Below are 23,188 nucleotides of genomic sequence, written 5' to 3'. Positions count from 1 at the left end.
AGCAATTATTCGTACCCTTATCCAAAATAATATTCATCATAACTACAAAAAAAAAAAGAAAAAACGAAACGCAGGCAGCGCATGGGGCACCCGCTATTATTAGAACCATACATCGCGAACCAATCAATTAATCAATTAATCGAACGCGCGGCACGTTCCTTCCCATCACAGCACCACAACAACAATAAACGCGCACCTCGCCCGGGGGAACACACACAAAACAAACTTGGCCAGCCGGCGTTGTACCTTCCGGGAGAGGGGGAACCCCGTCAAAAGGAAGGCAGTGAAGGGGAGAAGGAAACAGAGAAAAAGAGTAGAGACAGGGCGAGAAAATGGGCGAGGAGGAACCGCCCTCTTCTCCCTCTTTCGTTTTCACCCTCACCCTTTATAAAAAGGCAGAAGCCGCGCGGACGACCCGGCACGTTATTCGGCGCTACGCTCGGGCACGCTTGTGGTTCGGGCAAAGCAGAGTCCCTCAAGGAGAGATCATCGACGAACCTTAGCCACAGAGTTCTTCGGCCGCAGGTCTTCTGCGGTTTTCGTTCAGAAACCTCAAGAGCGGAACTGGTTGGTTGTTTTGATTTGTATCCTCGTCTCGCTGAGCGCAAGCACAGGACTCGACGCCGTTGCAAACCTCGTGCAAACCTTCAGGACGACCGAAGAAACCAGCATGGCACCAGTGTACGATTTCCGTCACGTTGAATTGGATAAGATCGGCAGGGGCAAGCGGTAAGCTCGAGTTTTGTTTCTTTTTTTCGTTTGTGGTCGTTTTCGCTTCTCGCGTCTGTCGCGGCCGTCACTCAAGCGAGAGACGTGAACTCTTCCGTGTTGCGGGGCTGACAGTTCGAGGTCCCGTTCGATATCTCTGAGATGCCGTTGTTTGCTTTGTTTTTTTTATTAATATTACCATATACTAGTTCGGTTTCAGAGGTGGTTTGGTTTTCGTGGCCAGAGATCGGGCCTGGTTGAGTTGTAAGCTGTCAAAGTCGGCCAAACAGACATGCACATGTTCTACTCGTCTCTATTTACATATATACATATATATATATATTTTTCTAACTTCAGAGTAGAGACAGCGCAAACTAACGAGATTGCGAGCTCACGACAACCAAGAAAAGTTATCTCTCCTTGTGGTTGCTCTAAGCAACGAAGGGAAGCAATCCAAGTTCGCGTGGTCGGCTGGTTGCCGTTTTCGCGCTTGAACTGTGACTGGCGGCATTGGCACACCTAACCTTGGGAGCTCGCTACCGATCAGGACAGGTTGGTAAAAAAATATATGTCTTCAACGAGGATCTGAACAAGGTCGAACTTCCGCCGTTAGTTCGCAGCTTTCGTGAAATACGCCTAAGTCAGGGTCATCGCCCGAGTGCGTGCATAATATTATATGATATCGGGCTCTTATCGTACTTTATATATATATATATATATATGTGTGGACGTTGTTTGGAGAATATTTGTGAGTGATTTGTAGACTGAGGGGAGAAGAGGGGGGGGGGGGGAGGGGAGGTTTGGTAGCTTTGAAGCCGCAGTAACATAGAGAGCTGCAACTTGTTTGGTTTTGGAATTTATCAGTAACGCAAGATATGAGCAATATTGGATTTACAGGCATCAGACACATTTAATACGCGTGTGTCCGTTTCACGCGAAGGGGAGTGCATGACAAATTGATGGACAATTACGCTTCACCGGTTTAAAGGCAGCGACACGAACAGTGGATAACTTGGACTATAAAAGCCACTTTGCCTCGATTTCATGTTTTGGCTGTGCGTGAACACTCGAGCTTCAAGAGGCGCCGAAGCACTGTTGAAGGCAGGAAGCCCACTCTCGAGGCGGGCAGGCTGATTCTCCTTCCAGCCGTTCTTATTGCGTCAATGATTAGAAACAGCCATTAAATTGTGGACCTCCGATCGATCCATTGGCGTCGAAGAAAATTGCTCGAAAACAAGACGTTTTTACTCGTCTCAGTTTAACGGGGGGAACATTTATGAGATTCGTGTACATGAGCAGTCAAGACTAGAGTCCTTAGATGGGTCTAGTGAGAAGGATAGCGACAGCTTAAACCCGAGATGAGGTTGAGCCAAAACTTAACAACCGCAACGCTAACCAAAACCCACGAAGCTGGAGCCGTTACTAAGTTTCGTCAGCTATCTTCACTCACTGGTGACAACCAGTATGAGCTGTGTTCGTTAAGCCGCCGTCTCGCTGCTTGTACATCATACAAAAGACAGTTTGCGTACGGATTCGACCATGGGTCACTTTGAGATCCGTGCTTCGAATGCCGCGTGGCAACGAATTCGAGGAGGAAACCTGGGCACGCAGCATTCGAACCACGGACATTGCGGTGAGCCGTGTTTTCAGAATGTCTTTTTGTATGGCGTATGGGCACTGTGCTCCCGGCTTTAGACACACCAATGGCCGTGCCTCGGAGCAGTACCAACACCGGCAAAGCGTGTTGACGCGTTCCAGACCCTTCTGTCCGCAACTGTATACCGATATCCGCCGCGACGCGGAGCGGATAACCACCATCCGTTTCCCAAAGCTCAACACCCCGAATCGCTCATTCAGGGCCGCTTGCACTTAACAGCGAGGGTCACCGCATAATGGCGGCGTTCCTGGGGGAAGAGAGAAAAAAAAGGCCGCCTATTACACGCGACGAAATACGGCAATCATGAAGCATCCCGGCCGCTTCATTATACGAGCCGAGGCTCGGCCCGGTGAGAAAGCCAAACCCAGCCATCGTCGGTTCAAAGAGAGCCTTCCACCACAACAAGGATGATGATGATGATTCCACTCTCGTAATTTCTAAACCTCTCGTCCCTGTGCAATCTGCATGACGCAACTTGCGTGCATTTGCTCCGCGCGCACGATTCTTCCTTTCTTTACGCTTCTTTCCACTTGACGACGGTCCACATGCAGCGAACGCTCAAGCCGTTCCAGCCAGTCCGGCACTGTGAACGTAATCATTATCGTTATTATTATATTGAGGGCCAAAATGGGTACTGTACAAAAGAGTGGGCGTATGCATACATATCTACACCTAACACAACATATGGACACAATACTGAATCATAGGAATTCATAGTGGCGTAAGACAGGACGAAGGTATCGGCTGCGGCAAATACATTCGTGTCGTTTATAGAAACAATCTGGTCAGACGGTGGGTTCCAGTATTTTATAGCCAGTGGTAATGTAGGCAATCGGTAATATAGACAATTCGCTTCGAGTAGCGAACGCCGGCAGGGGGAAAGGGGTGGATGGGGGTCCCGAATTGCCATTGAAGGGCAGCTCAACGTTCTTTCACCCGTTAAAAGACATGGGTATAGTGCTGTCATGTCGATTTTGAATGTTTTTTTGTATCCCATACTATACGTGGGTACAACTTTTTCTGGAAATAAAGCCAAAGCTTGGGTACCTGTGCACTCGCGTAATACATTGAACGCCGATCACAGCTCGCGCTCAAAAAATTTAATTAGTTAAATCCCCGATTTAACTTTGAAAAAATCGTCAGAAAAGACAGAACGTGCGCAGAGAAAGGTGTAGGTATAATGCTGGTCGTGCGGAACGGTGTCCTTCGAGAATGGTGACAGGAAGAAACAAACTAGGGTCAGGTTAGAGGGTGCACGCGTGCGCAGAGCTGCGCTCCTCTCGAATGTCACGTGACACTCACATGGCACTGGATTGGCTTGGCTCATAGCCTTCTCTGCGGTCCATCTTAAGCTGAAACGGGATCTACTTCAAAGCGTTCTCGTTCCTCGAGCACGAAGTCCTGAATACGTCGCCGAGTTAGCTCTGCAAGAAACGCTAATTACCGCTACACGAAACACGCGCCACAAAAGAAGAAACAAAGATGGCGTCGAGCCTGTTGTAGATCGTTTTGAACTCTACACAACGCGCGTACACACCGCCGTGAAAACGCGGCGCAAGCAAACAGAGCAGCGCATAAACGCGCCTTGGAAGCAAAAAAAAAGAGATTTATCATGCGCGCGCTCGCTAAGGCGAGGAGCGAACGGTAATAAACCGTTGGGTCTCCGACGGGCCATTCGAAATCGCCGTATACGTACGGGACCAACTTGTTCCCACAGTTCAAAACCTGATGATGGTCTACAGTAGTAGCGAAAAGATATAATGCCCTCCGAATGGCCATCGTTCCCAAGTACTGGCTTCGAACTAGGAAGTGCGGCAAACGGTCACCGTGTTGACGACTTCTTTATCTCTGCTGCTTCGTTTAGACTTGAGATGGACCGCAGCGGGCGTTACGAACCATCTCGGCCAAGGTAGGCGTGTTACGCGAGCGCGAAGGCCACGAGACATTTACGCGGCAATAAAATGCGCGGCTCCCGATGGCTCAGTTCTCTGCGGTTCAATTCTAAGGTGAAACAAAGTATACCGAGCAACGCTCTCAACTCAGCGTTGAGCTTTCAGAAAGACAACGAGCCGAATATATTTATCCTCGAAGTTGTAACGGCGGAAGCCTGTTTACCTGAATGGAAACTGCTTACACAGAATACACTCACATGTATAAGCGTGCGTATACCATCGGATATATTGCTTATGTAACGAACTTTCGTAAGTACAAGAGCAAAAGCAGTGTACTTTCGGGAGTCACAAAATGCAGTGTAGTACTCTCAGTATACCGTGGAACATGATCGGAGTCGGACATGATTAGGGCATGTGTCATTTTGTCCGTACAAAACGAAATACTCAAAAACAACCAATTCTGAATTAAACAGCTGTCATTGTGTTGTACACCATGACAGTGTGTGCCAACAAATCATCTTATACATTTTTTTTTTTTTACAAGTGCGTCACTTTTTGTTGGTAACTGTAACGCATTTCATTTATTTTGAGGTAATGTAGGTCTGTAACGCATTCCTCTTATTTGCAAGTAACGTATATCGTTACTTTTTTTTTTTTTTCGGTAACGCTTATAACACTGCTTCATGCGTATGCGTGCTTCGAACTTGTCTTTCAGACAATGTCTACAGAGTCTATCTTTTGTATGATGTACAGCATAAGCAGTGGTGTGACCGCGATTTTATGCAACACGAACACGTGAAGACAAACATAGTAGGCAGTCGTCGTAAATTAATTGTATCTTTATTTTGTGGTTGCGGAACGCCATCTTTATGGGCTGTAAATGGAACTTCTTCTTTATCGGTGCCGGGAAATGCTTCCGTGCGTTCCGGCGGATTCGAGGGTGTTCTTTATCACCGGAATTTATATGCCGCTGTCGGCCACATTCTCGGCCACTTGTTGAACCTCGCGGCAGAAGCTGTGAGTATACGCCGCCACTTTTCCAAGGTCGTATTTAACTCGCGAGTCAGTGCGTGCTTAAACGAGTCGAAACAAGGTACCGCATTGGGTATAGGAACTCAAATTCGAGATCCAGCTATTTGTAAAGCGTTTAAATGACATAATCCTCTTTACGGGAAAAAAAAAAAAAGATGGAATGCAATCGGTAGCTGTGTGTTTTAGCGCACAGCAGCTCTGAGCAAGTAGAGCGAGATTGAAAACTACATTAATGGGGACAACTAGAGCCACTAAATAAGCTACGCTATGGCATAACGACACTTCAATTATACACTGATGCTTAAAACCATGGTTGTCAATTGTCTGAAGCTTTATCTAAAATCGCAGGAAATGTTTTTGCGTCGTCCAAAAATGCTAGCACAGGTTACGACAGATAAAAACGACATCCCCCGGGCTTCCTATAGCACCGTATATATATATAGTGCAGACGAAGGCATGGGCACGACCTCGCAGTTTTGAAAAGTGCCTCCCATATGTGCGAGTTTTTCTACAAATAAAAGCAATCTGCTTAGCTAGGCTCACGCGCCTGAGCCCTTGTCTTTACCGCAGACATCCGCGAGATGATTTGTTTGTGTTTTGACCACGTGGTTTTGACGCAGCTCTCGGCCCCAGTCGCCGAATGTTGCGTCAGAGTTCGGATGTGGCTCCTGTTCAATCAGTGAAGCAAAACGCAGACGCTGTGCTCGTAATTTTTTTTTTTTTTTTACAGCGAAGCTGTTTATGGCTAGGATTCCGTGGATTTTTCTCGTGTGCAGTGTCTAAAAACTCTACGCTCGCACCGCCGCACGCGCGCGCCTTCCTCGTATAGAAGATTCGAAGTAAATAGCCAAAATAAAGCGTTGACGAACGCGCGTGCAAGATGCCATTTGTTTTAGGCTATTTCTTTCGAACAGTTACTGGCGCAGACGCCGGCACTTGCGGCGCGTGGAACATTATTCCCTGCATTCTCCTTGACGCTTGGGTAATTTATCAATAGTTCTATTCAGTAGACTAGTTATCAACAGGCACCATTTTCAAGATCAGTAGACTCTCAGGTAGATAATAAAGGTTTCGCAACGATCTGCCGCTGTGCGACCCGCGTCGGCCATGTCTACGCTCGCGCCGCCCTCTCTTTGTCGTAGTTCCAAACCGCTTGCGTGCCTAGTTTCCTTTCCTTCCGCTCTCCCGGGGTGGCGGTCCCGTCGCGCGTGTCTAGTTTCCTCCGGTTCCTCGGGGCGTGCCTGTGTCGTTTGCTAAACAGCTTCGCTGGTCATTCACCTTCACAGAGTGGATTGGCTCATGAAAGATGGGGCACGAGTCGTGCCCTATCTTTGCCAAGTGCTCAATCGAGAAAGATGAAGTAAAGAGACCAGTGCACGTGCCTTATGTTGGCAATTACGCAGAACTTCGGGGGAAAACAAGCTGGACATGACGCCACTCATAGTTCCGATCTCCCAGCCAACAGGCTGAGGCTCAATCAGCACTATCCCCCACTCCTGCCCCGATTCGAGGTTGGTGAGCGTCGTACCGGCGTGTTGTCGCACTGCGTGATGCACGTTAAAGACCCTAGGCTAGCGCTGGTATAGACGCTTTGCAGCAGCTGTGCATGGACGCCGCCATAACTGACCTTCAGTTTTGTTTCCTCTTATTTCGTTTATTTCACTTCATCATTACCATAGCAGGTCAGTTTACTGCCACATTAGATTCAACTGTGTCCTTTTCTAAAGCATCGGCCTTTGTAGGTGATCGTCAACTACCGTTTCAGTTGCTCGGCATCTCGGTAAGACAAGAGAAGGTCAGCAATGGCGACTGTAATTTAGCGCGTGCGTACAGCGTCTATACTGCACTGGCTACATTTCTCGTCTACAATGGAGACAAAGGCGACCATTGAGACTGTCCAACGTCCTGCTGTCTAAACATAGACACACGGCACAACAAAATATAATCCTACTAAACACGTTATAGTGGAGTGTTTGGCCACTGGCGAAAGGTAAAGTCTGACTCGGAAACAGCGTCAAATGCGCCAATGTACGAGACCCGCGTCTCTGCTGTCCTTGAAAGCAAAGGGCGACGTAGCACTCGCTCGTGGCAAGTGTCTCGCGTGTTGGCACAACAATGGTTGTCGGTACCTGTATGAAAGTAATTGTCTTGCTTGGATGATTAGACAGCCTCGAAGTTGGTACGCCTCAACGGATGACCTGTCTCTCAGCTGAATAGATGATAAATTTAGCCATTGCAGTACAACCGCGAACCTGGCGTCCTTGACGTGCACCACGCAGTAATGATTGCACGAACGCGTGCTGGTACAAAACTCATCCAGATCGAAACGGGCAAGGGAGTGGGGATCGAACCCAAAAGGTTCCGGAGCGTAAGCTTTCGCTCCGAGCTGAGACGCGTTAGCCCACTCGGCGACTGTTCCCCCCGCTACTTGTAAGATACGTGAAGCGTGAATTTTATCGAGGGGCTCAAGGTAGGCCGACCACAGCGAAGCTTTCGGTCGGGAGCGTTGTTGCAGGCGGTCCTTCTCGACGGTTCGAAATAGCATCTGAAAAGGAAGGAAGCGGTCAACGGGGCTTTGCTCGCCCGCTCGAGAGAGAGAGAGAGAGTGGGGCTGAGGGTTTCCTGAGAGGTGGCTATCGGACAGCACCCGAGGCAATAATCGTCACAAAAGAAGAGAAAAAAAAATACACGAAGGGGAAACGTCGCGCCACAAAGTCTGAACCTGTTCCACCACTCTTGCCTGGCCGAGCGTGCAGGCGCGCGCGTCTTTGAAACAAACGGCGGCTGGTCCGAGGAGCGGGCAAGAGAAGAAAGAAAGGACGCCGGACCCCTCGGCATGCAGGGTTCATCGGCTTCCGACGCCCGTTTGGTTGCGCGCCGGCAACTCTGCGCGTCGGGGAAGTCAGCTGACCGAGAGCAAAGGCTGTTCCGCGCTGTACCTCTGGCATTCGCGAACACACACACAAAAGTTTCCTCGCTTATAGACATTCGATGAAAAGGCGGAGGCACCAATACGCAGTTCCTACTCCGCTAGATAGTATACGCGTTTCTGCACTCTATAAAGCCGGGGTCACACTGCTTATACATCATGCAAAAGACAGTCTGCATATATGCAGATCCGAACGCGAATCACCGCGACATCCGTGCTTCGAATGCGCCGTGGCAATGAGTTCGAGGAGGAAACTTGGCACGCGGCATTCGAACCACGGATAATGCAGTGACTTGTGTTTGCAGAAAGTCCTTTGTATGATGCATGAGCACTCTGACCCCGGCTTAAGGGCGCCATTAAAAAGTAGAGATAAAAAAAAAAGATCAGTGACGGTTACAAGTACTTCTAAAAAGTAATGGTATTGGTCCTCCGGTTACTTCCTGATAAATGCATTCAAATTATTAAAAAATTACTCCCAAGAAGTAATCGATCACATGTAATTTGATTGCTTGAAATTGGTACCGCGCAAATCGGAGTGAAATGTAGGTACGGAAGCAACTTAATTGTATAGTCCGTACCATCAGCTAATTATTGTCGGGTCAACAGGGATTTTAGATGTCTGTCCCTAGAGCGCTAAGGCGATAAAGATATCCCTCCATGAAAAAAAAAAAATAATCGAAGACTTTAGCGAAATGCTCTTATAAAAAAAAAATTAAAAAAGAAAACATGAGTACAACTTTTGCCATATCCAACGCGTGTTCCTTTCCGAAATTCGGAAGCGTCGTTGTAGGTTTACAACAGCAACAACAACGACAAGTGCTTCGTAACCACTCGAAAAAACAAAAAAAAAGAATCTCATTCGAGGCGTTGTCAGCACATATTCCAGTCAGTCACCGTAAGCCCAAGGCCCCAGCGTTCGGACAGAGGAACGCGCAATTTGCATAAGCCCATCACCTCCGAGCGCTTGCCGAGAGACAAACTCAACAAGAACAGCAAACACTACACCTAAAAGAAAAACATCATCGTCATCTCTTAAACCATCATCAACAACACCACGTGCCAACACTGACATTACAAAAAGAAAAAAAAATCCGCCAATGTAGGTAGAGGGGTAGACAACAAGCACACCGTACCAGAGACCATCGATAAGATCGTCCATCGGGGCTCAGGTAATGAGATTAGCATCAATCGGAGCGTGGCATTAATCTTTCTTAAGCCGCTCCTATTGCCACTCCGGGTATACTACGTGTGTGCTGCCGCGCGGGGATCCGAGCGGTCAAGAGGCCCCCAGACTGAGCAAATTAATCTACATACGCCGTCGCTGGCCGGGTTGTGTAAGATAGGCTGCGATAGCTGTGCAAGATGTACCTTGGTCCGCTGCCCATGGCGTATACGAATGGCGCCAGCGCGGTTCTTCGATCGGGAAAAATGAAAAAGACCATGCATCAGCGTACCCGAGGTTTAACCATACTCGGTCACCAATGCAGTGATGTTCCATAACCACGTCCAAGAATTATCTTTCATGGGTACGACAATTCCCTATATTAGGTACCTCTTCTCCCTGCGAAATTTTGGGATATTCCTGCATATTTCTCTAGATTGATTTACCTTTTTCGCAGCAGCTGATGTCTGTGGTCAGGCAGGCAACTTTGCGCGTATTTCCCTACAAAAGCTGCGTGAAATCGCGTGTTCGAAGAGAATGAAATGTTACTAGTCAGTTTATATATTTATTATTTGAATGATAAAACCTCTAGACATATGGCCGTTTCGCTGAGCCTATAGGAGCTGTTCAGACACCTCTGCTTCCTACACCATGACGTTCTCACGTTCTCTTCTTGAAATTTTTGGACCACAAGAGAGTCTCTTTTTTCTCCATATTTAGTCATTTCCAAAGTTTTCCACGAATTCCCTCCTAAATCCTGAAAATTCCCTGCCACCAAAATTGAGACCGAATATTCCTTGAAGAAAGGAAAATTCCCTACATCGATCACTGCACCAATGTGGAGTGCTTGTTTGTGATCGGAGAATTTTGGTGATACATCAACTCGACCCTATGACGTCATACCACCGAGGCGGCACTACTGTCCGCATTGCGCATGCGCAGACGATTTTTCTCGCGTAATTGTGATCCACGTACACCTACATTTCAGTCCACACCTTTTGCGGGCGAACGCAGGCTTCTAACCGACAGATGAAGGAATGCAGGGCGTTGCTTGTTATGATTGCGGTTTTATAACTTCCTGATTGGTTCTTTCTGGTGTTCTTATGGACTAATCGCAATATGATTGGCTGCCAATCAATGATAAGATCCTCGGGACTCATCACACCCTGAATTTCTTAAACTGTCAGTGACTGTAAAGCCAAAATGTCAAATTTGACAATTTTATGTGCCGAACCAAAGAAGGGCATTCTGTCACGTGCTCCAGCAGAAGAAAAAAAAAATCATTTCGAGTTTTCTTTTTTTTTTTTTTTAAATATGCAGTTAGAACTTTGGTTACTTCTCCGCAATAAGGATTCGAACCCGCCACCTGGCGAGTGACTATAAAGTCGTGGAATGGGTTGCAGATTGCCTTCTCGGCCAACGGACGAAGCGAAGGCAACGGGCGTGGTACGCTGATACGATACCAAAGGCTGAAATACTACATCCAGAGCTCCCATTTTGTTATTCTCATTTATCTTTGTTATTATTATTAATAATTAGTTTGTTATCTATACATTTTTTTATATTTCTATTTTTTTTATTATTATTATCTTATCGATCCGAACAGATGTAACCTCGTAACGCAACCCAAGGCATCGTCAGATTGCCGGAACAGCAGGAATCAAAACTCGCCTTCTCGGAATCCGCAAGCGCCAGCACTTAGCGCGCGCCAAAATCAAACCTAACTCGAGCCTGAGAAGTAGCACAAGAGATACCAAGTCGCATAATTTGCGACATGGGACTCGGACGCGACACGCGTAACGCGCGCGCAAATTAAAACTAATTATCTCGTCCTAATAGATGTATAATAGGTTAATTTGCATACCACGTAAGACGGGACCCAAAACGTGCGCGCGGGAACTAATTAACGCGGGAAATCAGAAAGAGGCGTGGCAACAAATATAAAAAAGCGCCAGCCACAACACCAACAAAACAAGAAAAAAAAAGGGCCGGAATTACGTTGATACACGTAATCGACCCCAGCCAAGGAATATCGCGTGATACGAGAAAAAAACGAAGAATAGAAACGACCGAACGGTCACACGATTAGATACACTGAATTCTTGAATTACATTTCGCGGGAATGAACCTACACAGAGAGATAAAACTGTCCAGTGAGAGTTTAAAGGCGACCCCCCGTACAAGTTGCGCGGTCGTTACGTAAGAATGCCGCTTAATTATGGACTGAATTTTAAAGTAAAAACACGACAAAAAGGTTCAAGGAAAGGTGCACCTGAGTCTGGTCTGCCGTTTCGCTTTTTTTTTTAATAGCAGCAACTAATGGCGAGCGAGCTGCGCCCATCAACATCCCGAACGTTCTGTGTTAGTAGAACCTCCGGCGAAATGGATCAATAAAATGTGGAGAATGCGTCGATGGCAGTAGAGCCAGCTCCACCGATCAAATGGTGAATATGAATGATGCTTCGTTTCTAGGAGTCCGCATGCATACTGTCTTAAATACGAAATACCTATACTCAACGGGAGAGCTTCAGGTGGCTGCGCTGGACTAACTTTGTCCATGCACACATCGCTTAGGGTGACGATAGACATTAGGTTTTGTTCTATTCCCTCTCTTAAAATAAACTGTCTCTCCCTCGAAGATGAGCATTGTGATCAGGATTAACACTGAATTAGTAGAATCTTCCCCCTCCTCGCCCCCCCCCCCCCCCCCCCACACACACACACACACACACACGCACACACCACTCCAGATCCCGCCTCCACCTCACCCTCGGAAAGACAAAAATGAAAACCATAACCTAAACACGACGACTCTTTACTGCTAAAGAAAAAAATAGCAAGATTGATAGTTCCTCGCTAAAAACAAACTAGACCCAGGGAAAACGTTTCGAAAGCTGCTCAGGAAAGTTTTAGTATCAAGTCCTGGTAGAAAATGTAGCCCTGCTGAGTCGGCTTGCACAAGGCGCTGCAGGTTTAAACGCTGCAACAACGAAAACGTTGTCCGCATCTTTTCTTTTTTTTTTTCACATTGGCAAGGAAATTACAGGTTCCTTCCAGGAATAATGTCGGGAATTCAGCAAGACGCCGAAGCAGAAACGGAAGTTAGCGTTAAATTGCGAGGAGAAAGAACCGAAAAAGAGAGAAACAGTGTGGCGCAGCGGGTAGCCCCCACAAACACCGGCGACCCAACAACGTGTAGCCGAGGCTTCATATTTTGTTGCTCGCTACATACCGAAGCAAAGCGATGGTTACGAGGTTTCCCCGAACCATAAAGTATGAAGGACCTGGACTTAATCCCCCAGGAGCCTCCAAAGCAGCCCGGGAATTTTGAATAATCCGTTGTAGCGTGGAGCAGCTGAAACGAAATGCATAAGCTTTACGTAACGTAGACGTGTTCCTGTGATAAGCGAATATGCCTAACATATGGACCATTCTGAGACATCATCCTCCGTATAACAATGTATCGGAACACAAATTACTTTTTGTGTAGCGAGCCGGCTCTTTCGTAATCTCCCTTGCGTTGAAAAAAAAAAGGAGATCAGCAAGTCATTATGTTTGGCGAAACATTGGCTGCTTTTGTTCATAGAGTGTCAATGTTCCGTAACCCTATTAACATATTTTATTTAATGCATCTCGAGAAACTAATAATTTAATATGCGCGGCCTAGTACACTCGTTAATAAGCTTATTTAAGAAAAAAATTAAAAAATTGGCATCTTTTCTTTTTTATTTTAAATTTTGCTGCATTATAGTAAGTGTTATGTAAACACTGCGTGACTATCATAAAGTTGTACATATTTGTTTTTTTCTCAGATTACTAAATCGTACCTAATTGAATGCGAACGCGTAAGATGTGCTTCTTATTGTGCTTTTACGTATCGCATCATCACATACTATACTCCGCCTCACCCTACAATGGTCTAGAGCCCGAAGGCTGGCGGGCGGAGCGCTACCTCACAAAAGCTTGCATCCGCATTGCAAAAGAGTGCGCGAGAGAAATTCCGCCACGCAGAGTGGGAAGAGCACTGATCTTACGCATATGGTTCTCTGTTGAGATGGCGCGCTATTTTATATTGGTGAAGTAAAAGTGCATGGTATTTAGTTTCATAAACATTCCTGCCATATTTCGTAAACGTGTAATCTGTTTGGAGAAGTTGGAGGGCGCGCAGGCAATACTGACAAATTCGTTTCGCCTTAGCCATAATCATCCAATAAAATCCAATCTCAAACACTCGGTCCGACTCATCTTCATTTCTCAGTGGTCACTGGTTTTGATCCCGGGTTCTCTTCGCCCCATCGCTTCCAGGCAACATTTAATTCATTCAATAGTTTTCAATAGTAGCAAGCGGGTGGAGCCGCCACGAGGATTCGACAAGCAGACGGAAAACTCGCCTCCGCATGACACGTCTTGGCGCACTGATACGTACGACGGAGCAAATACACCTCGTGGTTTCTAATAGGCTCGTGATTGGACCCGGCGGCCTGTAGCATTGGGCTTTAGGCCATCGTAGCATGAGACGGAGTATAATCATTGTTTTTTCTCACCGAAGCACCCCATACTCCGTCCCATTCCCCCCTGAGACAATCAGACCACTTAACCTTGAAGTCCCCCTTCTCTTTATTCAGGAAAAAAAAACAGGAACGGACTCGGCGCCTCGTTCGTACCACAAATGAAAAGAATATATGTATATCTAAGAACAGCACGAGTAAGACAAAGCACACACGCAGAGACACATACAGAAGGAGTGTCCCGTAATAGATAACGAAGCGAGGCGGTGAACACCAAGGCGTATGATGATGACAGACCTTACGTCCTGTTGTTCGCCTCGCGCATTTGATCTCTCTTTGGCGACGGAGCGCCTTGCCTCACCTCAACACTGTTATTAGGCCGCTTATTCATTCCCGACGCGCCTCTTGACCTCAGTTCAGGTAATACCACCTTGGAGACCAAGGCCCGTTCCAATCCCCCTCAAACGTCATCAAGGGTGGATCCACGCAGCCTATAGCTTGCGTCAGCAACGGCGCCAGCTTGTCCCGCAGCGTTTCCCAACGAGTGCGACGCTAGCACCGGCGCGTCAGGGAGCCACAAAGGATGACGTCATGCTTAGGCCTTGTCTTTTAGGTGGTTTCAGTTCGTGCGACTTTGCGGTCGCCGCCTCTATCCTTTTGTTCTGAGAAGCCGCGGCGGGAAGCCACAGGTGTCCAAAAAAAAAAAAAACAAGGCGCAAAAAAAAATAAAGGAGACATGAAAATAATGATTCGAAGGACATGTAAGACGTTTCGGAAAAGTGTGATAACGGAATGCAGAACATGGACGCCACCGAGGATCAAAACAGGTGGCGTGCCACACACTTCCTTTTGACACGCCACGGTCTCATTTAGTGCCAATGAAAGGAACAGTGTCGTGTCTTGTATCCTTTACGTTTTCACCTTCAATTTCGATAGTGAAAATCGCTTAAGCCAAATCCGTGCTTCGCCACCGTTGAGAGCGCACACCAATTAATTCATTCTGCCGACGTCACTGCGAGGCGTTTCCCGCTGGTTGCGCAACGGCGCGTGCGTAGATTGTTCCGTCTTCGAAAAACGGATTCCGGAGCACGCGCAGTTCACTCGGCTTTATTTATTGAGGTATTTATCTCATCTTCGCTTACAATCCCTATTTCCTTCACCTTTGGTTCTTGCGAGAAAGGAAACAAAGCGAGAAGCGGCGACCGCTCGCCCGTGCTAACGCTGTCTCGCTACGTGAACCACTGGAGCATCGCAGTGGAAAACTTTAAGCAATGCGCTGTTCTTCGACGAAACACAGGGATCACGAGACATACTTTTAGGCCTAGCTACGTTTTCGGTTCTCCAGGCAACCCCGAGAGGTACGCGCACCGGAAACCATCTGGCTCGCGGGGGAACCCCCCAACCCCCTCCCTTTCCCAAAATGCTGCACTGCCCCATTGTGTTCGCAACCCTCCAGCGGGGTTTGGCTCAATGCTCTCTCCATGGCAGCAGCAGCTGAGGAGGTGCTCGCGTTGTGAACATCGCGTGCCCCGCGAGACATGAAAAGCAACAGCGAAAACACGAAACAAGCAAAAGAGAAAACGAGCAGCCATGATTCTTCTTCAAGAAGGGTGGGGTTCGACGCGGGGCGGAGCGGTGCCGTTTCACCATCTGGTGGACCGAAGCAGACCGCTACGAGCCATTCCAGCCAATAACAGCGTTTTGAATGTGTCACGTGACTGGGCGTCCGCACGTCGCTGCGTGGTTCCAACTTAAGATCACGTGACTCCCACGCAGCATTGGATCGGCTTCGACGACTCGTAGCGTTCGCTGCTGCTTCGGTTATTTATTTGTATGCATACATTTGGAAGTGAAACCTGGCTGGGGGATTTTCAGACCCGCCAACTGAGTGAGGTTTTTTGTTGTTTTTTCGTGCGGCGACGGAGAGGCCAGGTGTTTTGACGAGAAGGCATTTTAATGTGCGTTAGTTTGTACTTCTATAACCCGCGTTGTTCTAAACGCAGAATGTTTTTTTAAAGAATTTGTTTGGACATGCAGTTCAGGAGTCATGCCGAAAGGACAATGTTGAGATGACACTGGACGTACGTTTGGGACAAGGTTGAAATCGTAGAGCCCGAAGAAATCATCTTTTAACCACGTGCGATCTGTAAACGTCGGTGAATTGAAGAGATAACTGAATTATCGTTTAACCTGGCATGGCCTGAGAACACCGTCAAAGTTTCACGCGCTTATCAAGATAATTTCAAGCGTACTTTCGTTTTGAAGATAACTGGGTCGCTTCGGAGCAATGTTCAAGCCATTATATTGCCACGCGCGTCCCCGAGCAAGCGCGCCCGTGGCCGAATGGTTATCGTGCTTGGCTCCCACGCGAAGGGTCGAGGCTCGACTCTTCGCGTGGGAGCCAAGGTGAGTCGGCTCCTGGGAGCCGACTCACCTTTTTGTTATTTCTGTAAAACGTCGCGTTCCGGTGAATTCGAGAACCCTGATGCTTGTTCGAGGGCCGAACCTTCTACGCGCCGAACCTTCTACGCCGATTGTTCCAGAAGTCTACGCATGCACATAAGGGGCTCTGCCTAACGAGCCGGAGTCAGTCTCGCCCCAGCGCCCGATCTTGCTGTTACGCCGCCATCGACGCCTGCGACGCTAACCATGTCCTGTTTTGTTTTGGGCACAAGTTCGCCCCATTAAACGTTTAGTTTGTCCAGTTATTCGCCGCCTCGTCAATTGCCATTCGTGACAATATAGAGCGCAGCCTTCCAAAACAAGTGAATATGTTAACACCTTCAATAACAATAGATATACATATGCACGTACTAGATAAATTAGGAAGTGGTCGTCAGTGTCCATAGTAGATTGTAAGCATGTATTTTTGTATTTCAGCAACTATCTTCAGATTAACGATGGTAAGTTTGACGTTTTATGCTGTCTCTACTTTTTAAAACAAAGATTTAGGTCATGAAAACAAAACAAAAAATTGACACCAAACTTTTTTCTTTTTTTTTATTAATGAAAAAGAAGTTCGCGGAATTCAGGGCGCACAGACCGTCACCCTACCCCGAGCAAGATTAGGTTACACCATTCATGGCCCGTACGAACGTTAGGCCAGATATATCACCTCAGAGCGTTACCTTCTAGATTCATCTTTTCGCCGCGTGAAATAGACGACAGAGACGTAATGGATACGTTTCGTTGCTAATCGTCGTAGCACGGTCTCAAAAGTGTCTTGGCCGCTGAATAAGCCGCCCTGGGCCATGAATTCCCTCCCGCAGCGAGAAAGAAAGCAAGTAAAAATTTATAACGAAAGAAAAAAAAAACGTTACGACGCGGTTCAGAAAACCGGCACTGCGTTTACAATGCCAACGATAAAAAAAAGGATCCGAGAGAGCCACGAAAAGGGACGCAAGGTCTTTCCACTTCAGAACACACGAGTTTCTAAAGAAAGCCAGCCATATCAGTGTAACAAACGCAACAAAAAACTTTAAAAATATATATTTTGTGTATATAAAAAAAAAGAAAAAAAAACGCCGTCTTTCGGCCTTAAAAAGTTCGTCTGCGAATACTTTGTCTACCTGCCTTTGAGATATGCCGGGGAAAGAGGTGCACATCAAAATAGAATTATGGATAAACGGAAACTGGTTTACGATATATCAATGCTTATTGTTGTTTGACTGGTAATTTTGTGCCTAAAAACGTATCCTTTGTCGCGCCACAATTGGGAGTAAGAACTTATATGAAAGAGAAAGAGATGCGTTTAGTAGCCGTTACCTATTTCTCTCGACTCCGCTTTCTAAAGACACATAGTGACAAAATTAAACACCATAATTACTGACAACTTACGAAACGTAGGCGTCAATCTCTACGACCGAGGAGTTATGCGGAGTGCAAGTTTGTCTGCTTCTTTTGCAGGCGTTGTGATGACGTCAGAACGCCGAGATCTGATCGGCTCTGATTGGAACGATAGTGTGTAGACCTCATTGCTAGCTGTTTTGAAGTCTACCCACAATCCCTCCAATCGAGCCAATCAGAGCCCGTGTCGTTCTGACGTCACCTTAACCAGAAAGCAGACGAACTTACGCTCCCTATAGCAAGATGGAGTCGCCACGCCATGCGATTTCTAAGCCGGCGTCACACTGCTCGAGCATCATGCAAAAGACAGTCTGCAAACACAATTCACCGCAATATACTACATGGTTCGAATGCCGCGTGCCAAGTTCCTCCTTGAACTCATTGCCATGCGGCATTCAAACCGGGGATCTCGCGGTGACCCGCGTTCGAATCTGTTTGCAGACTGTCTTTTGTATGACGTATAAGCAGTGTGACCCCGGGTTTAAACTGCCAATGACTATTCTAGAAGCAGCACACCACAAAAAAAAAAAAAGAAAGGCCTCGTTCAGTACGCACATTTTCCACAAGGGCGCAGCCACCTTGGATGTCGTCACTTCTGGTATGCGTTGAAACATCGTTTTGACCTTTCCGCGCCGCTGGAATGTGTTCACGAAAACTGCGTGATTGTCACAGATTCTTGTTTTGCCTCCCCTATAGTTTCTCGCATACCCTAGGTTGAAATGTCTTACTATTTTCCCCTCCCGCATACAGGATGTGGAACCCACGTGACTGAGATCGAAAGAAAGCGAAAAGCGTCTCTGGTTAAAACACACAGCACTATGCCTCCTGACAAGATACCATAAGGACCACGTCGTCCCTATTTCAGTTCGTCGAACTCATTCAGAGGTTGTTTGAATAATTGAAACACAACAGGATCATGTCAGTCTTCATTACGTTGACCCCAGCTAGGCATCGAGAGAATATTGTTCGTAATTCTGTTCACTGACCTGCTTAATGTAGTAGACACAGGTCGAATCAGCCATTTCTGCTAATGAATGAGGACTCAATCGAAAGTCTGATTAACCTATAAACACTCCCGTTGATTGCGCTCCTTGGCCCTGGTGTGCCCTTGAACGCAGCGTGCTTGCTTCAGCGGACGCGCAGCGATGACTGGGTAGGAATGTTTCTCACTGCGTGAGCATTCGATTTATGCTCGTGGCAATGAGTGCCTCGACGTGCATTCCTGTAGTGGCTCGTTCCCAATCGCTGCGATGACGAGAATAGACGAACCTTAACAATCTGTGGAACTCAGCGCGTGCGCTGTGCTTTGCCAAACCCTATAACGCGTGTCAGGCACGTAGCCAGGGGGAGGGGGGGGGGGCATGGAGCACCCGCCCCCCCCCCCCCCCCCCCCGAAATCTTCCATTTTGCTGGGACCTCCTCCACCCCCCCCCCCCTTCATACAGCATTTTGTCATCAGCGCCCCCCCCCCCCCCCCCCTCGAAACAAAATCCTGGCTACGTGCCTGACGCGTGTGTGTGATAAACATTGGCGGCATACAATCGGCTCCAGATCACGTGGCCGCTTGTTCTGGTTGAGAGTTGAGAGTGTGAACGCTGCTAGTTTTTCGAAAATATTTGCTGCTACTGCCATGGCGTGGGGGAAAAAAATACAAGAAAACAGACTTGTGTTCCATTGGTTATGAATGTCAATGAATAATTCTAAGCGGTTTACAGAAAGTAAAAAAAAAAAAATTGTTGCATGGCCCTTTTAACGCAACAAGTTCAATTTTTTTAATGTTTGCTTTTCTAAATACTTACTGCCGCAGATATAAAAAACATCTATAGTTTCATGAAGGGGAGAAGTCAGCATTTACATAGAGTTAGCCTCCTCCATTTCTACTGTAAGGTTAATTAATAAAGCTATATTTATTTTACTTTAATGCAATGTAGACTGCGCGACACTGTTAGCGCGATATTTGTTAGTATCAAAGGGCTCTCATGAAAACTAATACGGTGGTAGAAAGTAGTCATTTGGGGCATTAACCTAAGCGGGAAAATTTGATGGCCGCCTATACCTTTTCGAACTGCGAAAAGTATCAATGCCATTTTGACGCTAACAGTGTCGCGCAGTGCGTGGGGTTCGGTTAAATCGATTGTTCTGAGGCTAAAAATAACAAAAATCTTTTACTTTTTTTTTTTTTAAAGGTTAGTTATTATGGAATTAAACATGTGTTTTACTTTTCTAAGAAAGATAGAATAAAAATCGACGCGACTAAGCTCCCGGAAATGCCTAAAAGAACAGACTTCCAGAATTAAGCGGGCGACGCACTCAGAAAAACGTGTCAGCTCATCACCAAAAAAAAAAAAGAAATAGCAAAAGAAGACCGACATTCCATTCTCACTTCCATTCAAGCGAAGCACTCGTCCACGCAGATAAACGAACCCATCTCCCAGGCCCCATCTATCACTTTGAGGATGTCACAAAAAGGTGGAGCCACGGAAATACGAATGCAAAGCGTAATCCATGTACAAAACAAAAGAGGAAAATGCAAAAAAAAAATGGAGTCGCGTCTTCAGCGTATTGTACTTTTGTCGCACCAATCGGAAACAAGCAATTATAGCTCATAAATGAACGGGCAGAAACAAGAGTCTAAAAGAACGTGTTTGCGTGCTTTCTTCATACACACTGTAAGAAATCTGGGGTGCGTCACCTTCCCGCAAAGTAGTTGGGAGAGCCGATCGCTGGTTTCTATACACGGAGGAATCTCGAAGAATCACACATGGTTACATAACTCACTCACCACTCATCACTCGCGAGTTCTGATAACGCACTGCATCAGATATATGATTAATCGCATTTTGAGTGTGCATTCATATATATATATATATATACCGCAAAATACTGGGCAAGCGCCCACTCAAAATTTTGAGATAGTCGCGAAAAATGGGGAATGGCGCTTGTCCGCTCATCAATTTTACATATAAATGTACTGTGCATATTTTCTCAGATCTTAGAAATTTGGATATGGGCGCTTAGTGTGGAATGGGCGGATGCGCGGTATTGTATATAATATTATGAGAAATTCCACTCACGCTAAGGCTCTCAAACTGAGAGCTGCAATATCGATTAAATAAATCAGTAAAAATACATAAAAAAAAGCAGCCTGCGTTGGAGCACTGAGCATGACCTACCACAATGCTAAATAAAAAAAATCTTTTTTTTTTTTTAGGTTAAAACATTATTTTTGGTTTCGTCGCTCGCCGAGTTTTTTCGTAGATTTCAGCGATTGGCCCTTCCAAGTTCCAAGTGCTTGGCGCGGGAAAATAGACGCTTGCAAGAAGGGTTCATTTACGAGGAATACACCCCCGAAAGGGAGTAACGTGCCATATAAAGTGCTCCAATATACCCTTCTGTTTAGGGTGATATATGCCACTTTTTGTAGTACGCGATGCCCACAACCCTCGCTCTCGTGGGGGGGGGGGGGGGGGGGGGGGGGGGGGGGGGGGGGGATACAAAGAAATAGCCGATAACAAAATGCCGCCGTGTCACTGTCAATGACATTAAGTCGTGCCGGGAGACGCGAAGAACTAAATAAATAAATAAAATAAAAGAAACAAAAGCGTCGGGAACACACTGGTCAGCTGTGATTGCCCTAAGCAGAGTTGGTGACAAGTTAAGCCGTTCAGGGGGAAGCTCCTCCCATCTCTTTCCACTTCTACCGAGCAAACGCCGGAGAGTAGGAGACCTCCGCTTCGGCGTTCGCTCGGCTAAAGAGGAAAAGGGGTGGGAGAAGCTTCGACTTCACTCTTTACCTGTCGCCTATTATAGTGCCATACAGCCGTAAAGCGAGACAGAGGGAGGCGTCGTAATCAATGAAAGAAGCGCAATATGGCCAAGCATCTTGCTCTGTGATTCGTTCGGCGGCCTTCTTATCGGCTAATGCTCTAATCTCATTAGCTACGGAACGATAACAAGATGTGCGGCCGTCGCGACGCCCCTTAGTTGTCGAACTTCCTTCGTGCCCCCACCAAGTACGAAAACAGACGGCCATGCTCGAACAGCGTGGATCGAAATGCTTTGCATGACCGGAAATTCGGGTTGTCAAGATCGTCTCGCCGACGAAGCGAAGCCGACTTAGAAGAAGGAGGAGACAACCTAATCTCGGCTCTTCAAGTTCGTTACGGTGACAGCGGGAGAGAACCATCACCTGTCGCGGGCGACGCCACGCGTGCCGACCCGAGAGCAGATTCATCCTTGTCAATACGCTCGCGAAAAAAAACAAAAAAACAAACAACAACAACGAAGAAGAAGAGAAACAAGAAAAGAATCGTGAGGAGTAAGAGCAAAAAAGTGACGCCTTCGGGAAGGATAACGGCATCAATCGAGACACGAGATAAAAACCAAATCGGCTTAGTCCGTCACGACGACACGCCCGCGCGGATCCGTCACCCCAACCCTTTCTTGGCAACTGAGTCGCAAGGCTTAATCGTGAGGCGGTCTGGAGAAACGCGAACGCGCAAACTGTAGACAGCGTTGTGTCGGGACTCGTGGGGACAGTGGATGCTTCCAGCGCTGGCTATATATAGAGTACAGCAAGACAAACGGTCTATATGACGGTCGTGGAACTGTCCTAGACTTGGGGGCAACGTTTCTCGGCAACGAAGCCAAAGCCATAGTCATCGACGGGGCGATAAGAATAGGGGTGGCGGAGCGTCTCTTTCGGATGTTTGCGGCCTCCAGCACGCGCTCGTCGCCTTCCGTTGTGCTTCGGCTGATCGTGCACGGCCGAAGCTCGCGTGACGCCCAAATGTTATCGAAGGCACGAAGCTCGCGCCGAAGACAGGACGCTATAGCCTCCTCTATACTCGCAAAGCGTGGCAATTCGACGACGGAACCATAGAGTGCCCGGTCGCAGATTTGGAGCGCGAGGATCTGGTAGCACAGAGCATTTCTCGGGGAACCTGGACGTGAGCGCACAGCTTTTTGCAGCGGCGAGGACCCGAAACATGGTTTTCAAACTCGACGAGCGGGTTTGAAAGCGGTAGATGCGAGGAACGCGAGGAGCACGAGCGGACATTCCATCGCTGAGGAGAAGTGTGTTTCGGCGTCTCGCCGCAGCGGGGCGCCAGTCACGTGGATAACCTCTCATCCGTTGTCTGCCGCTCCACCTTTTCGATTTCGGCGGCCGCTTCTCGTGGCGATCTGCCAGGCTTTGTCAGTATAACAGAGGCTATGAGGACTCCCGAAAGACTTCCCCGCCGTTTTTACCCTGTCAGTGACCATCACCTTTCCTCCGTTTACAAAATCACAGCCCACCTTGAGAATATCCGGCCAAGTACGTGCATGCTCGTCGCTTCGGAAGGCGACACAGTTCGATTCACTGCGGCCCCTATTAATGAGGTGGACTGCTGTCTTCGTTGTCAAATGTTTGGCGCTCTTTCTTCGTTCTATGTTTGAGTGTTACTCGGGGCT

The 23,188-nt window shown here is 47.3% G+C and overlaps 1 protein-coding gene across 2 annotated transcripts in view; it reads left to right on the top strand.

Annotated features, from left to right (window-relative positions):
* Window positions 1–402: 402 nt before the first annotated feature.
* Window positions 403–23,188, top strand: part of LOC8034169 (microtubule-associated protein Jupiter) — an 85,378-nt gene continuing 62,592 nt past the window's right edge. Inside the window, exon 1 of one of the 2 annotated variants that reach the window (XM_029970437.4) lies at window positions 403–729. In XM_029970437.4, coding sequence (XP_029826297.1) covers window positions 671–729 — 59 coding nt within the window. In that variant the 5' untranslated portion in view covers window positions 403–670. The remainder of the gene's footprint in view (window positions 730–23,188) is intronic. The other variant, XM_029970451.3, reaches the window with a different exon arrangement.

The sequence above is a fragment of the Ixodes scapularis genome, unplaced genomic scaffold (assembly GCF_016920785.2).
Source record: "Ixodes scapularis isolate PalLabHiFi unplaced genomic scaffold, ASM1692078v2 PGA_scaffold13__105_contigs__length_92229423, whole genome shotgun sequence".
Classification (NCBI taxonomy): Eukaryota; Metazoa; Arthropoda; class Arachnida; order Ixodida; family Ixodidae; genus Ixodes; species Ixodes scapularis.
This window is presented reverse-complemented; position numbering and strand designations above follow the sequence as displayed.